This window comes from Rhamphochromis longiceps, linkage group LG6, assembly GCF_057381845.1.
Source record: "Rhamphochromis longiceps isolate RC_006_pf linkage group LG6, R_longiceps_female_GT1.1, whole genome shotgun sequence".
In the NCBI taxonomy this organism is placed as follows: Eukaryota; Metazoa; Chordata; class Actinopteri; order Cichliformes; family Cichlidae; genus Rhamphochromis; species Rhamphochromis longiceps.
This window is the reverse complement of record NC_140562.1, coordinates 41,571,619-41,593,891: the sequence shown is the minus strand read 5'-3', so window position 1 is coordinate 41,593,891 and position 22,273 is coordinate 41,571,619. Positions and strand designations below refer to the sequence as shown.

At 38.9% G+C, this 22,273-nt stretch overlaps 2 protein-coding genes across 6 annotated transcripts; both read right to left on the bottom strand.

Annotated features, from left to right (window-relative positions):
- Window positions 1–218: 218 nt before the first annotated feature.
- LOC146668763 (multidrug and toxin extrusion protein 1-like) lies at window positions 219–9,966 on the bottom strand. Of its 4 annotated transcripts, XM_085410769.1 has the most exons (17): window positions 8,570–8,666; window positions 7,609–8,193; window positions 7,240–7,341; window positions 7,082–7,150; window positions 6,711–6,859; window positions 5,631–5,673; window positions 4,694–4,738; window positions 4,496–4,593; window positions 4,127–4,224; window positions 3,667–3,848; window positions 3,484–3,592; window positions 2,879–2,954; window positions 2,420–2,489; window positions 2,194–2,326; window positions 1,619–1,713; window positions 1,478–1,541; window positions 219–1,405 (listed from the first exon to the last, which is right to left on the bottom strand). In XM_085410769.1, exons 3-17 carry the CDS (start codon window positions 7,324–7,326, stop codon window positions 1,161–1,163), a joined length of 1,563 nt encoding a protein of 520 aa, XP_085266895.1. In that variant the 5' UTR covers window positions 7,327–7,341; window positions 7,609–8,193; window positions 8,570–8,666; the 3' UTR covers window positions 219–1,160. The 4 variants fall into 4 exon arrangements, with proteins under 4 accessions (XP_085266895.1, XP_085266893.1, XP_085266894.1 ...); XM_085410767.1 differs by lacking the exon at window positions 7,609–8,193 and having other exon boundaries at window positions 8,570–9,962; XM_085410768.1 differs by lacking the exon at window positions 8,570–8,666 and having other exon boundaries at window positions 7,706–8,563.
- Window positions 9,967–11,796: 1,830 nt separating this feature from the next.
- LOC146668762 (multidrug and toxin extrusion protein 1-like) lies at window positions 11,797–21,180 on the bottom strand. Of its 2 annotated transcripts, none has more exons than XM_085410770.1 (16): window positions 20,835–21,180; window positions 19,239–19,340; window positions 19,055–19,123; window positions 18,790–18,938; window positions 18,411–18,453; window positions 17,831–17,875; window positions 17,644–17,741; window positions 16,999–17,096; window positions 16,714–16,895; window positions 15,793–15,901; window positions 15,536–15,611; window positions 13,782–13,851; window positions 13,576–13,708; window positions 13,377–13,471; window positions 13,225–13,288; window positions 11,797–13,124 (listed from the first exon to the last, which is right to left on the bottom strand). In XM_085410770.1, exons 1-16 carry the CDS (start codon window positions 21,003–21,005, stop codon window positions 12,883–12,885), a joined length of 1,746 nt encoding a protein of 581 aa, XP_085266896.1. In that variant the 5' UTR covers window positions 21,006–21,180; the 3' UTR covers window positions 11,797–12,882. The 2 variants fall into 2 exon arrangements, with proteins under 2 accessions (XP_085266896.1, XP_085266897.1); XM_085410771.1 differs by lacking the exon at window positions 20,835–21,180 and adding an exon at window positions 20,061–20,824.
- Window positions 21,181–22,273: the final 1,093 nt, after the last annotated feature.

Here is a 22,273-nt window from a genome sequence, read left to right as displayed (position 1 = left end):
GATAATATATTAAGTAATCCAAAGTATTCAGAATACGTTACTGTCATTGAGTAACGTAACGGAATACGTTACAGAATACATTTTGGGGCATGCATTCTGTAATGGAATACATTTTAAAAGTAACCTTCCCAACACTGTATATACAACAATAACCCCAAGGTTCATGCACGAACCCTCAACTAAAAAACAAACAAAACTGTCACTGGAGTTCTGTTTTGGTCAAGTAACTTCGACCTTTTATTGACAAAACGAGTACAGTTAAACAATATTTCTATAAATCATTACTGGAAGACGTCCCACTTTTCATACCACAGTCATAGTTTTATTCTGAAAATACAGACTGTAAAGAATGTTACTTTAGTATTAAAACATCAGTATCTTCCTTCCACCAAAACAGACCAAGTGCCCAATCTGGAACCAGTTCCACCCTACAATAAAAGTTTTTTGTTCTGTTATATTCTGTTCTCAAACTGAAATGTGGCCTGGATCTCACTGTCCTGCACCAACACTGGACAAAGGTCAGCAGAAAAAAGTTATATAGTGTGTAAAGATGCACAGTGCTTTCTTTTTGCCTACAAGAGCAGGCCTAGTCCCAGTGAAGAGAGCGTGCTTTTGTGTTTCCTTGTCTTAACCCTGCCTAAGATGTACATGAAGGAAAGAGGTGGACTGCTCCAACAGTTGCAAGCAAGGATACACAGGTTTATCAGTGATGTTTAAAAGGAGTGTGACTAACTGTATGCAAACAATATCTTTAAAGTTGCTACATACTGCTACAGTGTGAATGGTATTACAGCAAAATATAAAATGAAATGAGAGGACTGGACGCTTCATAAAATGTGCATTAAATTATTTGCAGGTTCTGTATGTTACAAATTGACTGTAAAAATATCATCAAACTGATTATCATTATCAAACAGTGGCCTCATTTTACACACATTTTCATTAAAGGCCTTAATAAAGTTGTCCTTTGTTTACTACATATTCCGCCCTTTTCATCTTATTGAATTCATCTCTGTGGCCGGACACTGTAAGACGGGGCACAGACTGCACACAGCTGTTCCTCTGTTGAATCAACAGTGTAAGTAACCCTCCCACAAAAGAAGGTGCATTTGTATTACTTAGATAAACTTTGTGCTTTTTGTCCAACTGTCAACTTTGCATCATTTCAGCAGTGGAGTGAGGACGGTGTTGGTAATGACTCCAGCAGCGAGGATGAGGATCATGATGAGTATCGCCAGGCCGCGCCGTAACACCAGCTGTGACACTGACAGAACATCTCCCACTGTAGTGGTGTTGGTGGTTTGACTCTCTTCTGGTATTTGCATCTCCATCAATACGTGGTCCACCTCGGCGCTCTCACCACTGGATGCAATAGTACTGATTGGGGTCTGGATGAGATTAGAGTCTAGGGTTTGGAAAGAGAAGTATGAATAAGACACTGTAATAATGGGATGTTTCAGCCAGTTTGCCCACTCACCTCTATTTTCCATCTTGATCGTGTCTTTTTCTTCTTTGACGCGGACTCCCGCTCGCACTTCAGCCTGATCAGACACAACAGTTAATGACATGCTTTGATGAATGAAAGTGTGATAAACTGTCAATAGATGCAGGTGTGCACCTCTTCAGCAGCCTTCTTCCAATTGAGTTTGCACAAAAATGTGATGAAAAAGATCGACTGCACGAACACGCAAACCGTAAGGCCTGCCCAAAATCCTACAGCAGAAAAAACAGAAGAAGAAGAGTTTTAATGGGTTGCCTGCTTGTCAGGCCGGAGGTACATTTAATTTCTGACTGCTGCACACATTTGTTCCCAATACAGCATAACCTGAAAGACTTAACATGCGGTGATTGTCGCTTTCGCATAGCGTCAGCAGTATATGCATCATTTTAATGAAAGACAATTTAAGGTAAGATTAGATAAAGAATACTGTCTAAAATGTTTCATTTAAAAGGTTAAAGATTTAATTTTTCCTATTAGTACTTTTTTTCTTTACATCTAATGTATTTATTTTTCTATGTAATTGTAATTCTGAGCATTTTGTATTTCATGATTTTGTGTAAAACTGTAAATAATCACCGAAAGATGACAACAACAGCAAATAATATTTTCTCTTATCTTGAATATGTCACATTAATTTACTGTGAAGGAAAATAAAAGAACTTGGAATGACTTCACTGCTCTGCCACCCTCACCTACAACTCCCATTTCGGCTGCAAACATCAGGGACACGCCAGTGGGTAAGCCAATAAAGTAGTACCCGATCAGGTTACACAGAGCACCAACTGACTGCTTTCCTACACCTCTGACAACTCCTCCAGTCACGCCCTGTAAACACAAACACAGATTTCTCTGAATCACATTTTATATTTTTCAGTATTAGCCTAAAATGTTGATCACTGCTGTAAAATCATTTCTTACCGCAATTGCATCACCAAGATGCAAGAAACCAAACACCAACATGATGTCAGAAACCCTCTGCAAAATATCACTAAAAAAATATGTGCAGTTAAAATACAGTCAAACACCATGAAGCATACACAAACTTGAAAAACGACCTTCAATGCAATGAGCTCCATGTAACATGAAATTATTTGATTATTGTGTTCGTTTTTATCTAATCAACAATGTAAACCAGTCTTGTTTCAGTTAATGAAATGGACACTGGGACAAAGGGATGAATAACAAGCGTAACTGTTTTTTTTTAATTTGGCACCCGTATGTGTCTGTGAGTCAGCATGAAAGTTAAAGCCTTACTTAACATTCAACAGTTCAAGCAGCCACATAAAACAACCTGATGTGACCTATACAAGAATACCAAAATAAGTAACGGAGAAACTCGTCCTAGAGTAGAGGTTAAAGGTCAGAAATTATACTTACAGCTCTGAAGTAAAAATGTATCCAATTACATTTTTACAGGCACAGAAAATAGCGCTGACAAAGCACGCTATTATGACTGCAACGAGAAAAAGAAACCAGAATAAAATGCATTACACTCTTTTAAAATCATTCAATTTTAATATTGAAGGAAAAAGCGATGACAAGAACACAGAAAGCACTTTAAATACAGCAGCCAGGTTTATTAGATTACATTTTTATTGATTTACTCTGATGGGTCAAGAGGACACAGGCAGCCAGTGGATTTAAACCCATGACCGTTTTGCTGTGAAGTACCTTCCTGCATGGTTTATAGCTCGGTACAGCTTCCTTCCACAGTCCAAAGACATCCATGCTAGGTTAGCTAATGATGGGATAAGCTCCCATCAACAATATGGTATTGGATAAGCTGTTAAGGAGGTGGCAGGACGGATGGATTTATATTTTATTACATTTATGCTTCATATGCTTATTTAACAATATTTTATTCAAAATTTTCTATTCATGAGGCTCAATATGAAATGAAACTAGAGCTGCTACTGCTCAGTTATCAGTATTTTTAGTGCTTTCCATTTATGTAACACAGACAATAATACGTCGGTTCTTACATGCACAGATGATGGGGACTTTGCTTGACAGCTTGGCCTGCTCGATGTTTCCTGCACCAAGTGCATTCCCAACCCGTACGCTGGCAGCACTAGCAAACCCTAGTGGAATCTATGGAAAAAGTCCATGTGTAATTCCAAAATGTAACGCCAAGTCAACATGCAAGCAAAACTGAGTGGAGTTACCATGTATGCTAGAATGGACAGCTCGTAGGTTATTGACTGAGCTCCCAACTCGGCCTCACTGATCACACCGGCCAGGAATCCTCCCACTTCAAACATCCACCACTCCAGACAGAGCATGAGCATGCTGGGGACAGCCAGCTGGACAAAGGGTCCCCACTCCTGGAGACAGTCAAGGGACCAACCTGTGGGTCAGAGTGACTCTATATGTCATCTTTCAAACTATTGGTTTAAATTATAATTTTATGATAGGCCTAGGATCAACAATTACCAATGAAGGATTTACATATATTTGACCTTACCATGAAATGTTATTTAAATCCCACACATTTTAACTATTACAGAGATGTCTTAAAGTTTATTGAAACCCTCCTGTTAAAGAATAGTAACTGTCACGAATGACACAGCAAAATAAAAACATTTCAGCAAGTTCAAGATTCCCTGTAGAAGTAAAATGACTGACCTGCCCATGTAGCCTTATGCAGACCTCTCAAGTACATGTAAATGAATAAGACTGCTGCCAGCAAATACTGGGAGATGGCATTGGCTGCTGCTGATCCACTTAAAGACAAAAACACCGTAAAAAATAAACATTTAATGCCACATATTTAAAGTGACAATCAAATGAAACGCTATCAACAGAGCTACCCAAACTAAAATTAGAAGGTAATGTAAGTTTTATTTGACTTTTTAGTCATTTAATCTATCGTGCAATCTGTGTTAAATTCACTGAATCATTAAATAAAGAATTTAAAACACATTAGTTTTCTTTGACTGAATTTAGAGTTACATTCAACCAATGATGTCACAGGAATGATGGAGGAAAACTTACGCAACACCCAAATCCAGCTGATGGATGAGGACGTAGTTGAATATTGCGTTAAAGACATTTCCAATTGCTCCAGTTATAACTTGAGGACATATAATTCCCTGTACACCAAAGCACAAAATACACATAACATTCATGTTAATGTTTTAAATGCACAGCCAACTATTAAGGTAATGTTGGGCCATATGCACGTTCAAGCACCTGATTTTGAAGATACCTCCCCTGCAGCTGGTACATGAAAGCAGCCTGAAGAAAGCAAACATTAAATGATAAGAGACTCATTGACAGAAGTGAAGAACAAATTTGAGCACATGATCGGATCTTAGGTTAATCAGCACGCTAACACTTTTTACTGAAGATAATAAACAGCCAAAGCTGAGAAACATGTCAAATGACAATAAGTTACAGTTACTACAGATTCATTGCATTTATATGCCTCCACTGAATGTCATTAACCCTTGTCTACTCTGTCCCAGAGTTTGTGGGATTGCTTTCTGATTTTCTGCAATATAAGTGCCTTAATGTGACTGTTGTGAATTGGAGCTGCTAAAAAAATGAACTGAGCTAAGAATTTGGACAGTTAGCTAAGGTCCTTTGAATCTAGGCAAGGCTTGTATGTTGTCCCTGTGCCTGTGGGTCCTCTTTGGGAATTCCAGCTTCCTCCCACAGTCCAGAGACATGCATATTAGGTTAACTGGTGATTTTTAAATTGGCTGGAGATATAAATGTGTTCGTGAATGGTTCGTGTCTCTTCATTAGCCCTGCTATACACTGTGCAGGTTGTACCCTGCCTCTAGACCTGTGACAGCTGGGATAGGTTCCAGTGCCCCTGCAACCCTGATTTGAACAAGTGGAAGAAAATTTACGGATGGCTTGAACTGAATCCTCTGGGAATAATGAGTGTTTGATGTTAATACATTGTAATAACAACCTAAAACGTTAAGCTGCTTCTGGAGAAAAAGTCGTCATCAACCAAGATCAGCAGGCGTCAAACATGAAAGACCGCACAAACCTAACCATGTGTAAATCTATTAAACTGTTAAGAACTTTGCATCTGGAACAGAGATCTAACAGATCTTTTAGCTGTGCTGAAATTGGTTATTTAACACCTTTCAAAACTCTGTCAAATCAAACTCACCGGCAGAGCAGGCATGAAGATCTTCACATAGAGCTGGGAAAGGCTTCATGTGGAAATGAAAAGACAAAGTAAGCCTGCAACACTGTTGATGGTGACTGCACATAAATTATGGGCACATTGTATTTTTCTTGTTCTTTTACTTCATTCTGCACATTACTGTTTCCTACTTTGGTAAACAACAGTGACTTCATTGTGTTATGCTGTAAAATAAACCCTGTGTGACCAATGATGATGCTTCATTTTTGAACTTATCAGATCCAACTAATCCCAAATAGTTTAGACAAACTGAAAATGCATCTCAGGTCTCGTGATGTCAATTACGTTTTTTGCAACTTTACCCAAAAGTCGAGACATGTCACTGGCATGTTAACATAGCATGTAGTCTGAGACGCTGCTGGGCTGTAAACCAGTACACAAATCTAACCAGTTATTCCTCACAGGTTAGTAATGATGAACCCTAAACTCACTTGCATAGAAAGCTGAGTGACTTTAACAGCTGACATGCAAATTGCTGTTTTCCTGAGTTTAATTTTAAAGCCCTGCAAGTACAAAGTTAAATATTTCCATAATCTGTGTGAAGAGGTCATAATTTGTTCTCCTGAATGAAAAATTCATGCCTTTGCATTACTGAATTCACATATTTGTGTTATGTTTAGAAAAAAGTCAGTGAACAGTAAACAGTAAGAACCAGCACACTGACAGTTCAGATTAAAAACTGAACAACGGTGGTGAAGAAAGTGGAGGATTTAGCAGTTAAACAGACATTTCTAGTCTATGATACTTCAACAAATGAACAAAACTGGTTTAAAAATATTTTTACACAGCTGGTACCACAGTTCTTTTTCTTTTTGGCTTTAGCTAAAATCTTTGTTCAGGAAAACGTCTGAATTTTCCAGTGCTCAGTTAACTGTTCACTGCCACTGCAGGTATAATGTGCTTTTAGATTACTGCATTGTTTTGCACAAACTAACAGTGCTTGGCATTTTGCATAATTTGTGTTTCTTTAAGAGTGAGACAGACACATGCTCAGCAGTGTCACAACATCCACGCGTCTGTTATTGCTGGTTAATAACAGCTCACCTGGCGACCTCTGGACTCTGTTTGACAGCAAGTAGGAGAGGCTCAGTGTTGATGAGGATGGCCCAACAAGGGAAACAGGCCAGCAGCAGAATCAGAACTCCCCTCTGGAGAATCACACCCACACGCTTCAAGTTACCGCTCCCATACGTCTGCGTGAAACAGGTAGACAGACGCTCGGGTGAGAAAAGTTGGAAAACACAGAATCCCACCAAAGAACAAGGGTATGACTGATCATAGAAAAATAACTCCACACAAAAGCTCAGTGTTGAGATGTTTAAAAGGGCATTCCAGGAGAACCTGGGAACCCAGCTGTGCTGCTTGTGTTTGTCTTGGTTACACAAATAAAGTGAAAGCTCTGGTGAGGACCCTACCTGAGATATGAGGGTATCACAAGTTAATGACAAACCGGTGCCAATGGAAATACCAGTGACGTTAACTACCTGCAAACGAAACACAACATGCATAAAGTGGGGTAAAAAATGATGCATATTTACAGTTCAACAACAAAGGCACTGAAATGTCTGCTCACCGCAATTGATAATGCTACAGCTGCAAGTTCAGTTTTCCCCAGGTGACCACAGAACACCGTGCTGACAAAACCGATCGTGAAAATCATGAACTGGGAAATGACCTGAAGTACAGAAGAGGAGATCCTGACTCTGTGTTGTATTTAGAAATACATTTAAAGGAAAAATAAATAAGTAATGAATATGGTTAAAACATTTAGTAACTTAAGGATGTTAAACATTTAAGAAATATTGAAGCAAATGTATGTTGTTGAGCTTTAAGCAAAATCTGGACTAATTTGACATATAATCCAAATAAGCCATAAAAACACAATTAATGCATCTAAAATTAAATAAACATGATGCCAAACTGATAGGTTTGTAGCTTGAACCTATTCGCTGGAACGTTGAAGACAATATAATTACACAGCAAAGCAAGACACAAGGCACCAAAGTTCTCTGGTTTACTCATGCATGAGGGAGACCTGCCTAGAGCCAAGTGTCGTCCCACCACTTGACCTCCATCAGACTCTCAGCCAGGCTCCCCATAGCACTCCTTTTATTGTGGTTACATGAATATGCATAGGGTCATTAACATATAGCATCTTACATAGGTATACATGTGAACAAAGAATACTGTGTGTGTGTGTGTGTGTGTGTGTGTGTGTGTGTGTGTGTGTGTGTGTGTGTGTGTGTGTGTGTGTGGTACTGCTGATCAAAGGGTCATATACATGAAAGCACAAAGGCAAACATCCTTGACACGGGAAGAGGGTAGCCCCCCCCTCACCCTAGATGGTTCACCCTAGATAACACGGTGAGGAACTCCTGCAGCTCATCTAAACAAAAAGCACTTAGACTAGAACAGACGTAGCTACGTTAATCCTACCATAAAACAATAAGAGAAGGTACGACCTCTCTCGTGCTCCCAGGATGTGGGTGTGCATTCTAGTGTGGAATACACACCAAGCCTCTGCAGCCTGTTAAAGATCACACAACCTATCACTACACAATTAATTATACACCTCTAAGCATACATGGTTAAATATTTCTAAGCATAAATGACAACCAACAATACAAAACCTAACACAAACCTGTCTAAGCAACTAAACAGATATAAACAGCTCGGTCCTACAGTCCCGGGTTTGTTTAGTTTAAACAAACGGGACGAGATATAACACAGTCTTAAGAACGAGTCCCAAGTTTACTGACACATGGCACAACGTCTGTAGTAAATCAGCTCTTCCTGTCAGTAACATCACACAGAGAGCGACAAACAGGGATGCCAAATAATGTCCGAATAAAAACACCACTACAGTTAAATATAGCTATTCAGTTGTGTCCACACAGTCTTACCACTGGTCCCGCTAGTTTGAAAAGTTGCACAAGCTCATTGCGGTAAACTGTCGGAATGAATCCAGGGACACATTTCTGGCAACAGCCGCGGGAGCTCTGTGCCACTTCACCTTCCTTTAAATCCCCCCTCGCTGCCTCTGTGCATTTTCCTGCTGTTTTTACCGAAGCGTCCATAATTGAACAGATCCAGGTGTTCTCTGCAAACAGCTGGACTGCTTTCTGTCACTGCTTCGCTCTCAGCAGCTACTGTATCTAGTAGAGGCTGATGTTTTGATAACGGGATCACGATGAGGAGGGGCCAGACACGCGCTGTAAGTTGAGGAGTGTCCTCGTGCATGTGTATACTGCTGCTGGGAAGTTTGGGAGTGTTTACACTTGTAAATAGCGCGTGCCACAGCACGGCGACAGACCCGCTAAGTGTGTGTTTAACACTCTCTGTCTAATCTATGGGGAAGGAAGAGAAACCAAACAAACAATTTTTATTTTAGTTCAGTAATTGGAAAAAAGATAAAAAAATCTAGGTGGACAATAATTTCATAACAGTAGAAGTATGGGTGCAAAAAAACAGAACAGTCTTCCTCACACTGACTTGCATAAAGTTCGGTCCTCAAACTAATATACATTAACATACTTTCATCAGAAAATTTTTTGAAAATTAATAGTTTTTGCAGGTCAGACTGTCTGCAGAGTCTGTTTGCGATGCTGGATTGTTTTGCATCTGGGCAACTTTGGTTCAGGTGGTTGAGCAGGTTGTCTTGCAGGATCCTTGGGTACTGACCCCCGAGTGTGAGTGTGAGTGTGTGTGTGTGTGTGTGTGTGTGTGTCTGACAGGCAGAAACAGATGGTGACCAAGAGGACAAGAGAAAGAAGGTAATCTGACCCTGGACCTCAGGGGGATTCAGACCCATGCGCTTTTCTAGGAGAAATAAATGTAGGATATAATACAGATATGCTTTTAATAGCAATAACTGTTGTTTAGTTACATTTCAGTGATTCTTTTCAGAGTCTGTATGTTACAGTATTTGATATCCCATCTTTGTACTTTAGGATGCATAAAGAAACCATATAGTTTTATTTCTTGAAAATTTGAAGTCATCAGGCTGCTGACCACATGATGATAACTTTTCTACCATTTCAGATCTGTGACAATGTTGGGTCACAGAATAACGCTTCAGACACACAAGCCTGGAGAAACTACTAAAAACCTCTGTGTAATGGTTTTTGTTGCCATTCACAGAGCATCTGTGAATATTTCACCATTTCTTCTGTAGGTGCAGGATGGCGCCATTATCTGTCCAACGCTATCAAAAATGGTATATCCAGTATTTTCCTGGGTGTGTGTGTGTGAAATTGTAAGAAAGTCCTTAGGTATAGATAAAAGCAATATATGAACGTGTGTGTTTGGGTCAGCTGAGTAGGAAGGTGCTACACATAGCAGCATGGCTGCTTTGTTTGACAGGCGCACAGACACAGATAGCTGTAGGTGGCCTGGTTTCTCCCTCTGACCTATCCTCACTCCTGTGTTTGTGTTGTTGGTGCCTTTTAAACAATTTTATCAGAATGGCGTGATAAATAATAATAATACAGTGTGTTGTTCGCCTGCCCAAGAGGCTGTGCATTATTTGTATATTACTTAGCACTTAGGAGGTATCTGTGGCTATAAGATGGTAATATCACAACATTCCTCTTTTATATACAATCTATGTTTTTAACTCTTGAAAATGACTCTGAACAAGGTTATGCAAGTGGTGCAGGACTTCCATAAATATTAACATAGAGAGAAAAGACTGGCAATATTGATAAATGATAACTAAATAATGGGTAAATAAACAAAAAAACTAACAGTATACTATATGTAGATTAATTGTAAAATATTGGTCAAATTAAAGGTTTTTTTTTTAATTTATGTACAGATTTTTAATGTATTTATTTCGGCGTGAGTCATTTCGATCTTCTACGTCTCATGTTCACTACACCTGAATACGTCTTAGTCTAGGAATACAATTACAGGGTGTTTTATAATGTTGATAAAGATTATCTACCAGTAAGAGGTTTAGTTTAAGAAATTAATCTGGTTTAACTAGACTTATCATGGGAAAGTCACCTAAATTAGAGTGGCCCGCAGTAAGAGCTTTCCTTCATGATTAAAAAAGTACCTGCTGGACTGACACAGCATTTCCACAAGGATAGTCTTTACAGCTGGTGGTTAAAGTGAGCACCTTCAGTTAATGGAGCCGTTTCATCATGTAGCTGGTGCTACAGAAGTACAAAGTAAGCAAGGGGCAGCTAACTTCAAATGTAGTGTCTGAAACTGCTCAGCAAATTTCACCAAACACAAACTGTTACACATAAACCGCAGTTTGGCACACACTGTGTCTGCGAGCCACAGCTGTTCCAGCGGTCTACAGTCGCCGTAGTAAAGAACTGGCAATGAGTTATTCACGTCACTGTGGAGGAATTAAAATCAGCTTGCAAAAAAAAAAAAAAAAAAAAAAAAAAAAAAAAAAATGCAGTTAGTCACACTTAATTCATGATTTAGCAAAGGGGGAAAGTCGCTTTTTGGACATAGGACCATGTATATTTGGAAAGTTGTTTTTCACCTTAATAAATAAGATCTTCTAAAAACTTTAGTTTGTACTTACTTGGATGAGCTTTGTCAATATTAAAATTTGTTTGATAATCCTAAACCTTTTACATATGCAAAAATTAAAAGAAAAAGATCTCAGGAAGGGGGAAATTTTTCACTGCATGGTATATGTTTAAATGACATTTCCAACAAATGGTCATAGTTATGAAACAGAGCTCAAAATGCAAATCATACATAATGTGTCTGGGCCTGACTACGTGACAGTCTGTGCAACAAGTTACTTTTTAACAGTGATTATGCAGAAAGGGAACACGGTCATTCATGACAGATGATCTGGAAACTGGCGAAAATGACTGAACCAAGAGGGGGGTTGAGTGGGACAGAAGTCATTTCCACGGGTGGCTGAGCTCATTGCTACTGATCAACAGGATCAGGTTTCTTTATTGTGAATTGATGAGACCTCTGTTTGTCCCAGAGATGAGACTGATGACCTACAGTCATTTCTAAATGGGTTTTATGGAGCTGCTGTTAATGTGGAATTTCCCTACATAAGCCAACTTTTTGAAGCTTGCTTCATGAAAAGCCTCTTTTTGTTCAGGAGTTATTTATTCATACACGCTCACACTTAAAAGCCACCCAGTATGGCTACAAGTTTGTGATTGTTTAATGCTTCACTATTAAACAGTAAACTCTTTATTTTCAGATTTCCAACAGAAGGAACTCAAAAACATCAAAACAACAGAGGAAATAGAAAAGAATGGCAGATGACTCAAAAATGTATTTGTTCAGCAAAGTCTCAACACTGACTAAACAGACCTTCATCTATTCGTTTAAAGCCTAAACCGATCATGAAAATAAAGATCTCTCTGATACATCTATTGAAAAAAAAAAGTCCATAGTATGGTCTTTTGAAGCAAAAGGAAGATATAAGAAGACATTGTGCAGTGAAATGTTTGTTCTCGTGAAAAATGCTGGCATTTAAGTTTAAGTTCCTTGTTTAAGTTCCTTGTTTCCACCCAGAAAATACACATTTTCCATTTGCTTACAATTAATAGTAAACTAACTCACTCACTCACTCACTCACTAACGAACGAAGCAGATTTCCTCATAGACTGCATACTAAAATTGGATGCTGGATGCCCCTTGTTGGATAGTAAACAAGTTACTCAGAGCTTCACATTTTAGCCTTTGCAATCTTCGTGTTTTGAAAACTGACAGAAGGACTGAGTGGTGACTCACTAAGAAACCAAGTGAGACTGTATACTCATACAGTGAAGTGCATAACTGCCTTTTTCCTTTGCGATGCTAATGGGACCATAATTTCCTAAGTGAACATGATGTTGTATTTAATAAGATGTAACACCTGTGACAGAGCCACAGGTGAGAAAATGTTTACTGGGGCAAGCAGAACAAGCAGAAGAATTGCTTGCTGCTGTCTGTTATAGAGAATGCACATGTAAGACACTTTAGGTATCACATTTCAGACCTGAAAGCATCATCCATCTTTTGTATACAGTCTTTGGGTTTTGATACCTGATACAAGAAATTCTAAATGTGAATTTGGCCTGACGTTAGCATCCGCTCTTTTGGTGTGCAGTAAAGAAAATATGAGAGGGCTGCAGACCAGGAAATCAAAGAGTTTCTGGAAGCTGCACAGAGCTGAAGACTGGAGTAGATTCTCAGTATGGTCAAGCTGATGAGCAGCCCTATGACACTCAAAAATCCATCATTTTAACAGCTTCATTAGAAAGTGACTGATGATTATTCCAGCAAGAAGGATGATGATCATGATTATTAATGCCAAACCACGCCATACAGCCAACTGTGGTACAGACAGAACATCTCCCACTGTGGTGGTGGTGAAGGCTCTACTGCCTGAACTGGCTACAGTTGGGTCTGTGTTTCCTCCCTCAGCACTCAAACACGCAGACTCAGCTCCACTGACCTGGGCCTGACTCTGATGTGAATCTAGAGGTTTGGGGCAGTTAGAAAGAGAGAGTATTTGAGATTAACCCAAAACGTTCATGCGAGCCTCAAAGCAAGACTGTTTCTTATTACCAGTTCTTACCTGAGTGTTCCAGCTCAGCTGTTGCATTTTCCTTTGTGATGTGAACCCCTGCTCTCACAAGAGCCTGATCACAGACATCAAAGACACTGATTGTACATTTTAGCTTCAAATAAGAAAGCTTTAAACTTAAAGCAACTGATGTAGCTACTCACATCTTCTGAAGCCTTTTTCCAATCAAGTTTGCACAAAAAAGTGACGTAAAATATCATCTGAAGTAAGAGGCAAATGACAAGTCCTGTCCAAAGTCCTGTCACCGATCAAAAAAAAAAAAAAAAAAAAAAAGTTCCTGAAAGCTTCTAAACAAATCCTCTGAGACAGAGTAACACACACACACACACAGTTTGGTTTTACCTACAATCCCCATGTTTGCTGCGAACATCAGGGACACACCAATGGGGAAGCCAATGAAGTAGAATGCAACAAAATTACACAAAGCACCAATCAGCTGTTTCCCCACACCTCTAAGAACACCTGCAGCCACGCCCTGCAAGTATCAAACACTGGTCATGCGGATGTCTCACGTGCTTTGTGAATGGTTATTCTGCATGATTTCTCACCGCAATGGCATCACAGATGTGCATGAATCCAAATATAAGCATGACATCAGCAACCCTCTGAATGATGTCTCTATAAAGATATAGAAATAAGACCTTTAAAAGGGTTTTTAGAAACATACTTTAAATTGATATTCATGCTTTCAATGTAACATCTATCTCTAGTCAGCAAACCAATAAAAGGAACAAGTTCAACTGCAGCAGTCAAACTGCATTTGAACCTGACATTGTTATTCCTCACTGCGGAGTTTATTGAGCGTGCTTCAGCTGCTTGACTTAATTATTTAGTAAGACCATAACATTAAACATAATAAAAAAAGTGGCAATATAGTTTATTATTAAGTGTTAGTTTTCCTTCCTTGATTCCTTGAAATTGTCCAATCTTCGTTAAAGGTCCAGTTATTCATGGTTGAGCCCAGGTACTTAATGATAAAGGCAATTTGAAAAAACCAAAAATAGACAGTCTCGAGTGTTTATTGAATATACCGAGTAACCACTCACACTGCTCATAAAAGCAACTGATCTCTTTCATTTAGTAAATTGTTGAATCTCCCTTTGGAGCAAGAATCTCAAAACTAGTTACAGACATTTACTTGAACCACTTGTATGATTTCCACAATTGCAAGGATGGCTACTGTGTCAAGTCTCCCAGTTTATAAATAATTGTTATAATTAAACAGCCATTTTCGGGGAATGCCACAGGATTGGCTTCAGTTGGGTTAAAATCAGCACTGACTTGGATTTTCAAAAACCCCTATATGCTTTCAGTCATCATCTTGCCATCATCTTTACAATATTCAGCTCATGCTTCACCCCTGTCACATTCTCCTATAAATCTGCTTTTAATTAAGTTGGAATTGTTTAAAAGGCCTCTGGCCCCCGAGAGAACAAGCCTCGAAGCATAATAGCACCTCCACCGTGCTTCACACATTAGGAAGATTTAGTGTTTTGTGCCACCACACTTTTTGCTGGGCTCTTGGGATAATTTTGGTTGGCCGGCCACTCCTGGAAAGGTTCACCAATGTGCCATGTTTTTGCCATTTATGTATAAGGGCTCTCACTGTGGTTCTCTGGAGTCCCACAGCTTCAGAAATGGCTTCATAGCCTATTTCAGACTGAGAGATCTCAGTTGCTTTGTTTCTCATTTGTTCCTGAATTTCCTTAGATATCTGCCACTTTGTCAGGCAGGTCGTATTTAAGTGATCTCTTGATTGAGAGTAGGTGTGAGAGTAATCAGGCCTGGGTGTTGCTAGAGGAATTAAACCAAAGATGTGATACACCACAGTTAATTTATGCTATAACAGGAGAGGGCAATTAATTTTTCCACTTAGTGCCATGTAGGTTTGGATTTTTCCCCCTTAATAAACACCATCATTTAGAAACTGCATTTTGTGTTTGTGTTATCTTTGTCTACCACTTAAATTTGTTTGATGAGCTGAGATATTTAAGTGTGACAAATATACAAAAAGAATAGGAAATGAGGAAGGAGGCAAAAACGTTTTCACATCACTGTATTTGAAGTCTGGGTCTGGGTGCCTCACAGGATGAACACTAACTATAAACTGAAGGATTTGTTAAAGGGACCTACCTGCTAAACATTAAACAGTCACAGATCACCGTTGTGCATCAACATGAAGACGATGACCACAGATAATGTATAATAGTCTGAATGGACTTGTGTAACATCACAGACTCAGCTAGACATCCACGTGTCTGCAACAAAGTAAAACTGAGTGTGTGTCTGTGAGTGCACTCACTGCTCGGAGGTGAAAATGTAGCCAATGACGTTCTTGGTAGAGATGATGAAAGCCCCAACCAAACAGGCAACTGCCACTGTGGTGCACAAACAAAGTAAAATGCACAGCGTGAGAGAACAGCTCACATGTAGAAATTTCAAAGAGAGAAGGTGAAGACACGACCTGTGTTTTCAGGGACTGTTTGCATACGTGTTGATAACACATGTAACCAGCCGTTTGCTTTCAATTATTTCTTTTTAAGATTACTCGTTTCTTACATGCACAGATGATAGAGACTTTGCACGATAGCACGGCCTGCTTTGGATTTCCTGCACCAAGAGCATTTCCAACTCTCACACTGGCAGCAACAGAGAATCCCAGTGGGCTCTGTGAAAAGATATGTATTTACACAGTGATAATGTGAAGTATTGAATTTCATGAAAATAAATGATCTCATTAAAGTTAGTTTAAAGGGACATGGCACCACTACCACATTGGTATGATAAGTTCAAAAGTAGAGCTAGAAGCTCGTTATCTTAGCACAAAGATTAGAAACAGACGAAAACAACAAGAGATGCTAGAGCCAGTCTGATTTGTTGTAGTGTAAACTTGCACAAGCTCAAATAAAACTGCCATTAGGATGAAGACAACACAAACACACACACACGAAGAAACACACAAAGAAACCAAAGCAACTACTGCCAACTTCATTAGAAGAACAGAAGGAAACTGCCAATAAGGCTGGTAGTTTTCCTGGGCTGCAGCGCTGCATTGCATATAATCCAACAATGTTCCCTTGGAGTGGTGAGCATTGATGAGCATGTGCAGTGTGCTGCACAAACTGGAAGTAAACCATGCAGCAGGTGAACAGTCACTGATTTTACAATCCCACATTCATTGTCCTTTATTCATCAGGAATACAGAGTTGTATGGTGGTCATGCTTAAAGGGATCAAAGTCCTTCTTCTCAAGTATAGATTATACAAAGATTTTTTTGTTATAATCTTTTTATAAAATATGTTCTTATGAAGGATTATTAAGATATTTTAAAGCATTTTTATAGCTAAGATTAATTTAAAAGGTTATTAATGGGGTTATTAAGGTTATTAATTTCACTGTTTCATGAAAACAATAGAAAATAAATGGATGGATGAAATAGTCTCTCCAAAAACAGGAAAGGTAAAAATGAAAAAAAGTTACCATATAAGCTACAATGCAGAGTTGGTATGCTATGGACTGAGCTCCCAGCTCAACCTCACTTATCACACCAGCCAGGAATCCTCCGATTTCAAATATCCACCAGGACAAGCAAATCATGAGCATACTGGGAATAGCCAGCTTGATGAAGAGACCCCACTCTTGCAGACAGTCAAGCGTCCAACCTGCAGCAGAAGTTTGAAGAAAAAAACAAAACAAACACCATTAAAAGACGGCCAGCTTTTTAAACATTCACTCGAAGATCACGCTGTGGTCAAGAAAACTGACCTCCCCATGTGGCTTTGTGTAGACCCTTCCAGCAGATGTAAGCACATAGGAACAAAGCCAGCAAATACTGTGACATGGCATTGGCTGCTGCAGATCCACTTCAGTAGTACCATGAGCAGAAGAAGTGACCAAAAATAGAAGTAGGCACTTATTAAGAAATATAACGACACAGTATGAATGGAAAATATCAAGATTAAAACATGTACAAAGCGTCCACAAAAGCAGTTAAATTAGACAGTCTTAAAATAACATTTCATAATTGCTTTGAGTTTTTTCTTCTCCTGCACATTTTTTTTTTTATGATTTTATGGTTTTGCCAGATTAGATCAACTGGAAGGATTCTATACTGTAAGTATACCTGAGTAAAAGTCAGGGATCTATCAGAATCAATAGGTTTACAGTTTTGAGCACAGTTATACTTCACTGTCTTTGCTAATCTAAGAAATGTCCAGATGTGCCACTGGAACTATGTGATGGACTCTCAGGTTCAAAATCTAAATCACTAAATAATTGTTTTTTTGTTTTTGTTTTAAAGCTTTAACACACCATTCCCGTGAAACACTTAAAGACACATATCTGCACCCTTCTAACCACTTATCATTCAAAAGTGATTAAAACAAAAAACAAACAAAAAAAAAAACTCACGCAACACCCAGCTCCAGGGGATAGAGGAAGACGTAGTTGATGACAACATTGAAGACATTTCCAATTGCTCCAGTTATAACCTGAGGCCACATAATTCCCTGTAACGAAGAGCAAAACGTTTTCCATTTAAACTTAACTTTGTTACATGTCATGAATGTCATACATGTCTTATGTTAGGATACTGGACCTGATTTTGTAGATACTTCCCAAGCAGTTGGTACATAAAAGCAGCCTGGAGATAGAAAACAGACAAAAAGTTTGAACATTTTTTTGTCTTTGAACACATCTGTTGATTCTTGTATGATTGCCGATTGTAACTATTGTTTCTAAGAACTTTGTATATTGTTACTTTGTAATGTGTTTAAAAACTTTAATTGGATAGCTATTAAAATTTTAAAACTGATACATACAATCAAGGAGGTGATATAAGATCAGTAAACTGCAACTTATGTCCTGTTTGACTAATATTGTTGACATATTTTATTTTACGTTTGTTTCATGTATGTCATGGGTTCAACAGTAAGGCAAATCTTGTGTGGATCGTTGAGACAGCTCATTTAAAAAAAATAGAGTTCCATTTTTGTGGTTCACCTCCCTAAGGCCCGGTTCATTTTGGATGATTTCGCAAGTGTCCCTTACGAAACAGGAAGTGCTCAGAGTGGGTGTTCTCCCTTTTAGACATTCTCTGATTTTACTGATAGCTTCCACCATTAGCTTGTGCGTTCACACACAGGATCATGAGGGAAAACTGAATGCATCAAACTCACCGGGAGAGCAGGCATGAAGATTTTCACATACATCTGGGCGAGACTTCAGGCCAGAGAGACAAACACAATGTGTGAAAAAACTACATATCTACAATGCAGGTGTGATTACAAGTGCTCTTTGCCTACAAAACTGATTTGATTCTTTATGGCCTAAATTCAAAAAGGTGCTTGAAACATTTCTCAGACATTTTGACATGCAAGACCTGCAGAGTTGCTGCAGATTTGTCAGCTGCACATTAATGTCGCAAATCTTTTGATCTACCACATCTGCTTTACTTCTACTGTAGTGCAGATTTTGACTTAAAGTATATATTGTGCATTTACAGATGATAATTATGAATTTGTCTAATTCTGCTCTAGCTGTTCCTGTTGAACTTACCTGGCGACCTCCGGACTCTGTTCCACTGCGAGTAAGAGGGGCTCAGTGTTGATGAGGACGGCCCAGCAGGGGAAACAGGCCAGCAGCAGAATCAGAACTCCCCTCTGGAGAATCACACCGACTCGCTTCAAGTTACCGCTCCCATACGTCTGCATGAAACATTCAGACAAAGACTTACTGATCACATGACAAAGTAACAGTTCAGGAAAACAAACTTGATACCACAATCTCCTTGTTAAGTTGTTTAAAAAACATAGGCCCCAACCTGAGATATCAGGGTATCACAAGTTGCTGATAAACCAGTGCCAACAGAAATACCACTGACGTTAACCACCTGCAAATAAATAGATACATTCATTTAAAAAAGCATGTGTTCAGAATCCAAATGAAGACTTACAGAAGGCAGCGACAGAAAAGAGCTGATGTACGCCTCACGTGCGTCTCCTTACCGCAGCTGCTAGTGACACTCCTGCAAGCTCAGTTCTCCCCATGTGACCACAGAACACCATACTGACTGTACTGATCATGTAGACCATCAGCTGAGAAATGAGCTGGGAAAACAAAATCAAACGCATCATTATTATCCAGCAGATCATAAATAAATAAATAAGGAAGAACTGTTTCATTAGAATTTTCATTAGTCAGAAATAGCTCATGATATACTCGCTTCTAAACTTCTTGCCGTCTTTTTTAACATCATATATTTTTAAACGCACAGATCAGGCTTCTAGGAAGGCACCAGAAGTCAAATTCATCATTTAATACCGACGTAAGGACAAACCAAGATTATTTGAGCCAAGAATTTAATTTAGAACTGTTAAAATGTTGTGACATGAAATTTTCTTTCTGTGCTTCAATAAAGTACGCAAGTATGACTGTACAAGTGTGTTTGTTTATGGTTAGTGTTTAAATGACCAAGTGTGTGTTTTAAAACAGTGTTATACATTTTTACATATGAAAAATAACATGCTGATGCTGCTGGCCTGAAACTTGAAAAACTATCAATTTTCAGACTGATGTTTAATTTTTTTTTACTTTCCTAACTTGTTCACAACAGGTCACCAAAGAGGGCAGATTTGTGTCTCTTTAGCCTGTTAGGCTTTTAGCCTGTAATGTGTAAACCACTACAATAAATAAACTGCATAAAAAGCAAAGAAATGTGTTCAGTGGATCTTTTCTTTATTGTCGCAATGCTTCGCTATGACCGTTCTTATACCATTCCCCGTTATATTGGAGATGGTACTAGGGCTCACTCTAAATAATTCTGCAACCTGATTCTGCAGACCACCAGCTTGAATTTGCCCTTCAAGGCACAGGTCCTATCCAGATCAGTCAAACATGGCCGGCTTGGAGCAGACACCAACTGTCCCCTCACAGCTGCTGCCAATCAGGCTTCAATCAGGCACCCGATTGTCAGCATCTAGAGTACCAGAAACTCAAAACACGAGTCAATAGCAGAATAAGCTGTTAAGTTTTTGATGGGCACCACCCAGAAATGTGGCATCATTTAAGGGGAAATAAGCAGGCATGTGTATTTTTTTTTTTTTATATATATACCTTTTTGAATTTTATAATTTTCATCACTTTGTCTCTTATTGAGATATTTAACTTAATTTAAATTATTTTGTTAAAGTTTCTATTTTTAGTGTTTTATCTTCTGTCGTGCAGGATCCTGCCACTTTCTGATAAACAGATTTAACACATTCAATTAGTAAAACGTGCAACAGTCTAGTTATAATGCTGATTTTTAATACAGCTATGTGGAATCAAAGCATTAAACAGTATGCAGCATGTTGTAACTCAGGCCTGAATGTCAGAAGGCTATAAAAGATTTAACATTCAGTAAGCAAAAAAAATAAAAAATAAGACTTTATGTCCGAGTGTTGACTTTTCATTTCATAACCAGATTGGAAAGGTCTTATTTGCGAGACTGTTACAGGAGTTGCACTCAGGTCAGAACTAGCTTAAAATGAAGCAGGTTTTTAAAATTTCATCTTTACTGTTGGGAATAAATAATTTTTCAGTGCCTCAATAATGCGTCTTACCACCGGTCCTGCCAGTTTAACAAGCTGTAGCAGCTCATTCCAGTACACCGGCGGGATCAAACAACGGGTGCTCTTACGGCAAGGAGAGCATCCTTCACCGGAGCTCTGAAGTTCATTCAAGTGTCCGTTCACTTCCCTTAAATAATCGGTAACCGGTTCTAGACCTTCCATGACCAGGAAACGAAACGCTCTAAACCGACTTGGATCCCAGACACCATTTACGGCCTCGTCCCCTGCAGTCACGGACACATGTCAGGCACAGCAGATATCCCACAGCTTGATCCACGCGGAGAAATCCACTGAAATCCCCTCGTGCTTCCACTGAAACGTGACGCGATATGTGACGTAAATGTCTAGGAAACGCTGTTGACGATAAACATGAGTGTGTTTTATTACAAAAACAAACAAACAAAGCTAAAACAAAAACGTCTTCAAAACAACAGTGTGTGATTTATGTTTTGGAGTTTATTTTAAAAAAAAATACGGGCAGGCTTTTTGTGAGATTATTCCACATCGTCTTCCTCTGCTTTCATTGCAGCCACGTCACGCTCACGAGCAGAATCACGAGACCAATGCCGAATATGGTCCTGAAGAATGTAAAAAAAAAAAAGGCTTGTCATACTGTAAAGACAGCTGTTCCATTTTCATGGAGATATCTGCAGACATGTATGGAGACAAAAAACAAACAAACAACAACAACAAACAAACTGGGAAACTGCTGATTGACGTATGAAGGATTTTAATCGGAATACTATGAAAACAATTGTATCAAAGCTGATGGAAAAAGTGTGTGAATGTCATTTTAACAGCCTGCTGACTAAAGATCTCAGCTCTCTCTCTCTCTCTCTCTCTCTCACACACACACACACACACACACACACACACACACACACACACACACACACACACACACACACCCATCAATGTCCTCTTGGCTTCCTTTTGATGTAATGCAGAAAGAACCCTGTATGTGTGTTGCACCCTGCACGTTTACTTCTCTATGCTGTGCCACAGCAAAGATTCAAATGAGATAATTTTGTTTAAAATACTTAAAGAAATACATAATCACGTTTTCATTGTTGCTTATATAGCACAGAATTTTAAGTGTCAAACATATCACTATAAACATCAGCAGAGATCCAAACACTTCAATTGGGCTATTATTGGATTTCACATCAGAGGCTATGCATTAGCAGACAGTAATCGCTTTGGGGTCCTTAGATACTAAGTAAAGCGCTATACAAACACAGGCCATTTACCATTTAGCAAATGATTTCAAAAGACACTGCTCTTGCAGCTGGTACATAAAGGTAGTCTGCACAGAAGTAAGACAGATATAAGTTGAATGGTACAGGATGAGCTACATACATTATTTGTTCTTCATGGTAGGAGCAACCAAACATCATCCAAAACTCTGTTCGAAGTTAAGTTTCCTCTGT

Bases quoted from the DNA above. Each gene is read 5' to 3' on its own strand.
- LOC146668763 (XM_085410766.1), bottom strand. From the start codon at position 8,743: ATGGACGCTTCGGTAAAAACAGCAGGAAAATGCACAGAGGCAGCGAGG. The intron at 4,225-4,495 runs GTAAGTTTTCCT...TTTGTCTTTAAG, and splicing joins CAGCTGGATTTGGGTGTTGC to TGGATCAGCAGCAGCCAATG. The intron at 2,955-3,483 runs GTAAGAACCGAC...TTCTCGTTGCAG, and splicing joins AGTCCCCATCATCTGTGCAT to TCATAATAGCGTGCTTTGTC.
- LOC146668762 (XM_085410770.1), bottom strand. From the start codon at position 21,005: ATGGAAGGTCTAGAACCGGTTACCGATTATTTAAGGGAAGTGAACGGA. The intron at 17,742-17,830 runs GTCCAGTATCCT...TCTTCGTTACAG, and splicing joins GGAAGTATCTACAAAATCAG to GGAATTATGTGGCCTCAGGT. The intron at 17,097-17,643 runs GTGAGTTTTTTT...GTACTACTGAAG, and splicing joins CCCCTGGAGCTGGGTGTTGC to TGGATCTGCAGCAGCCAATG.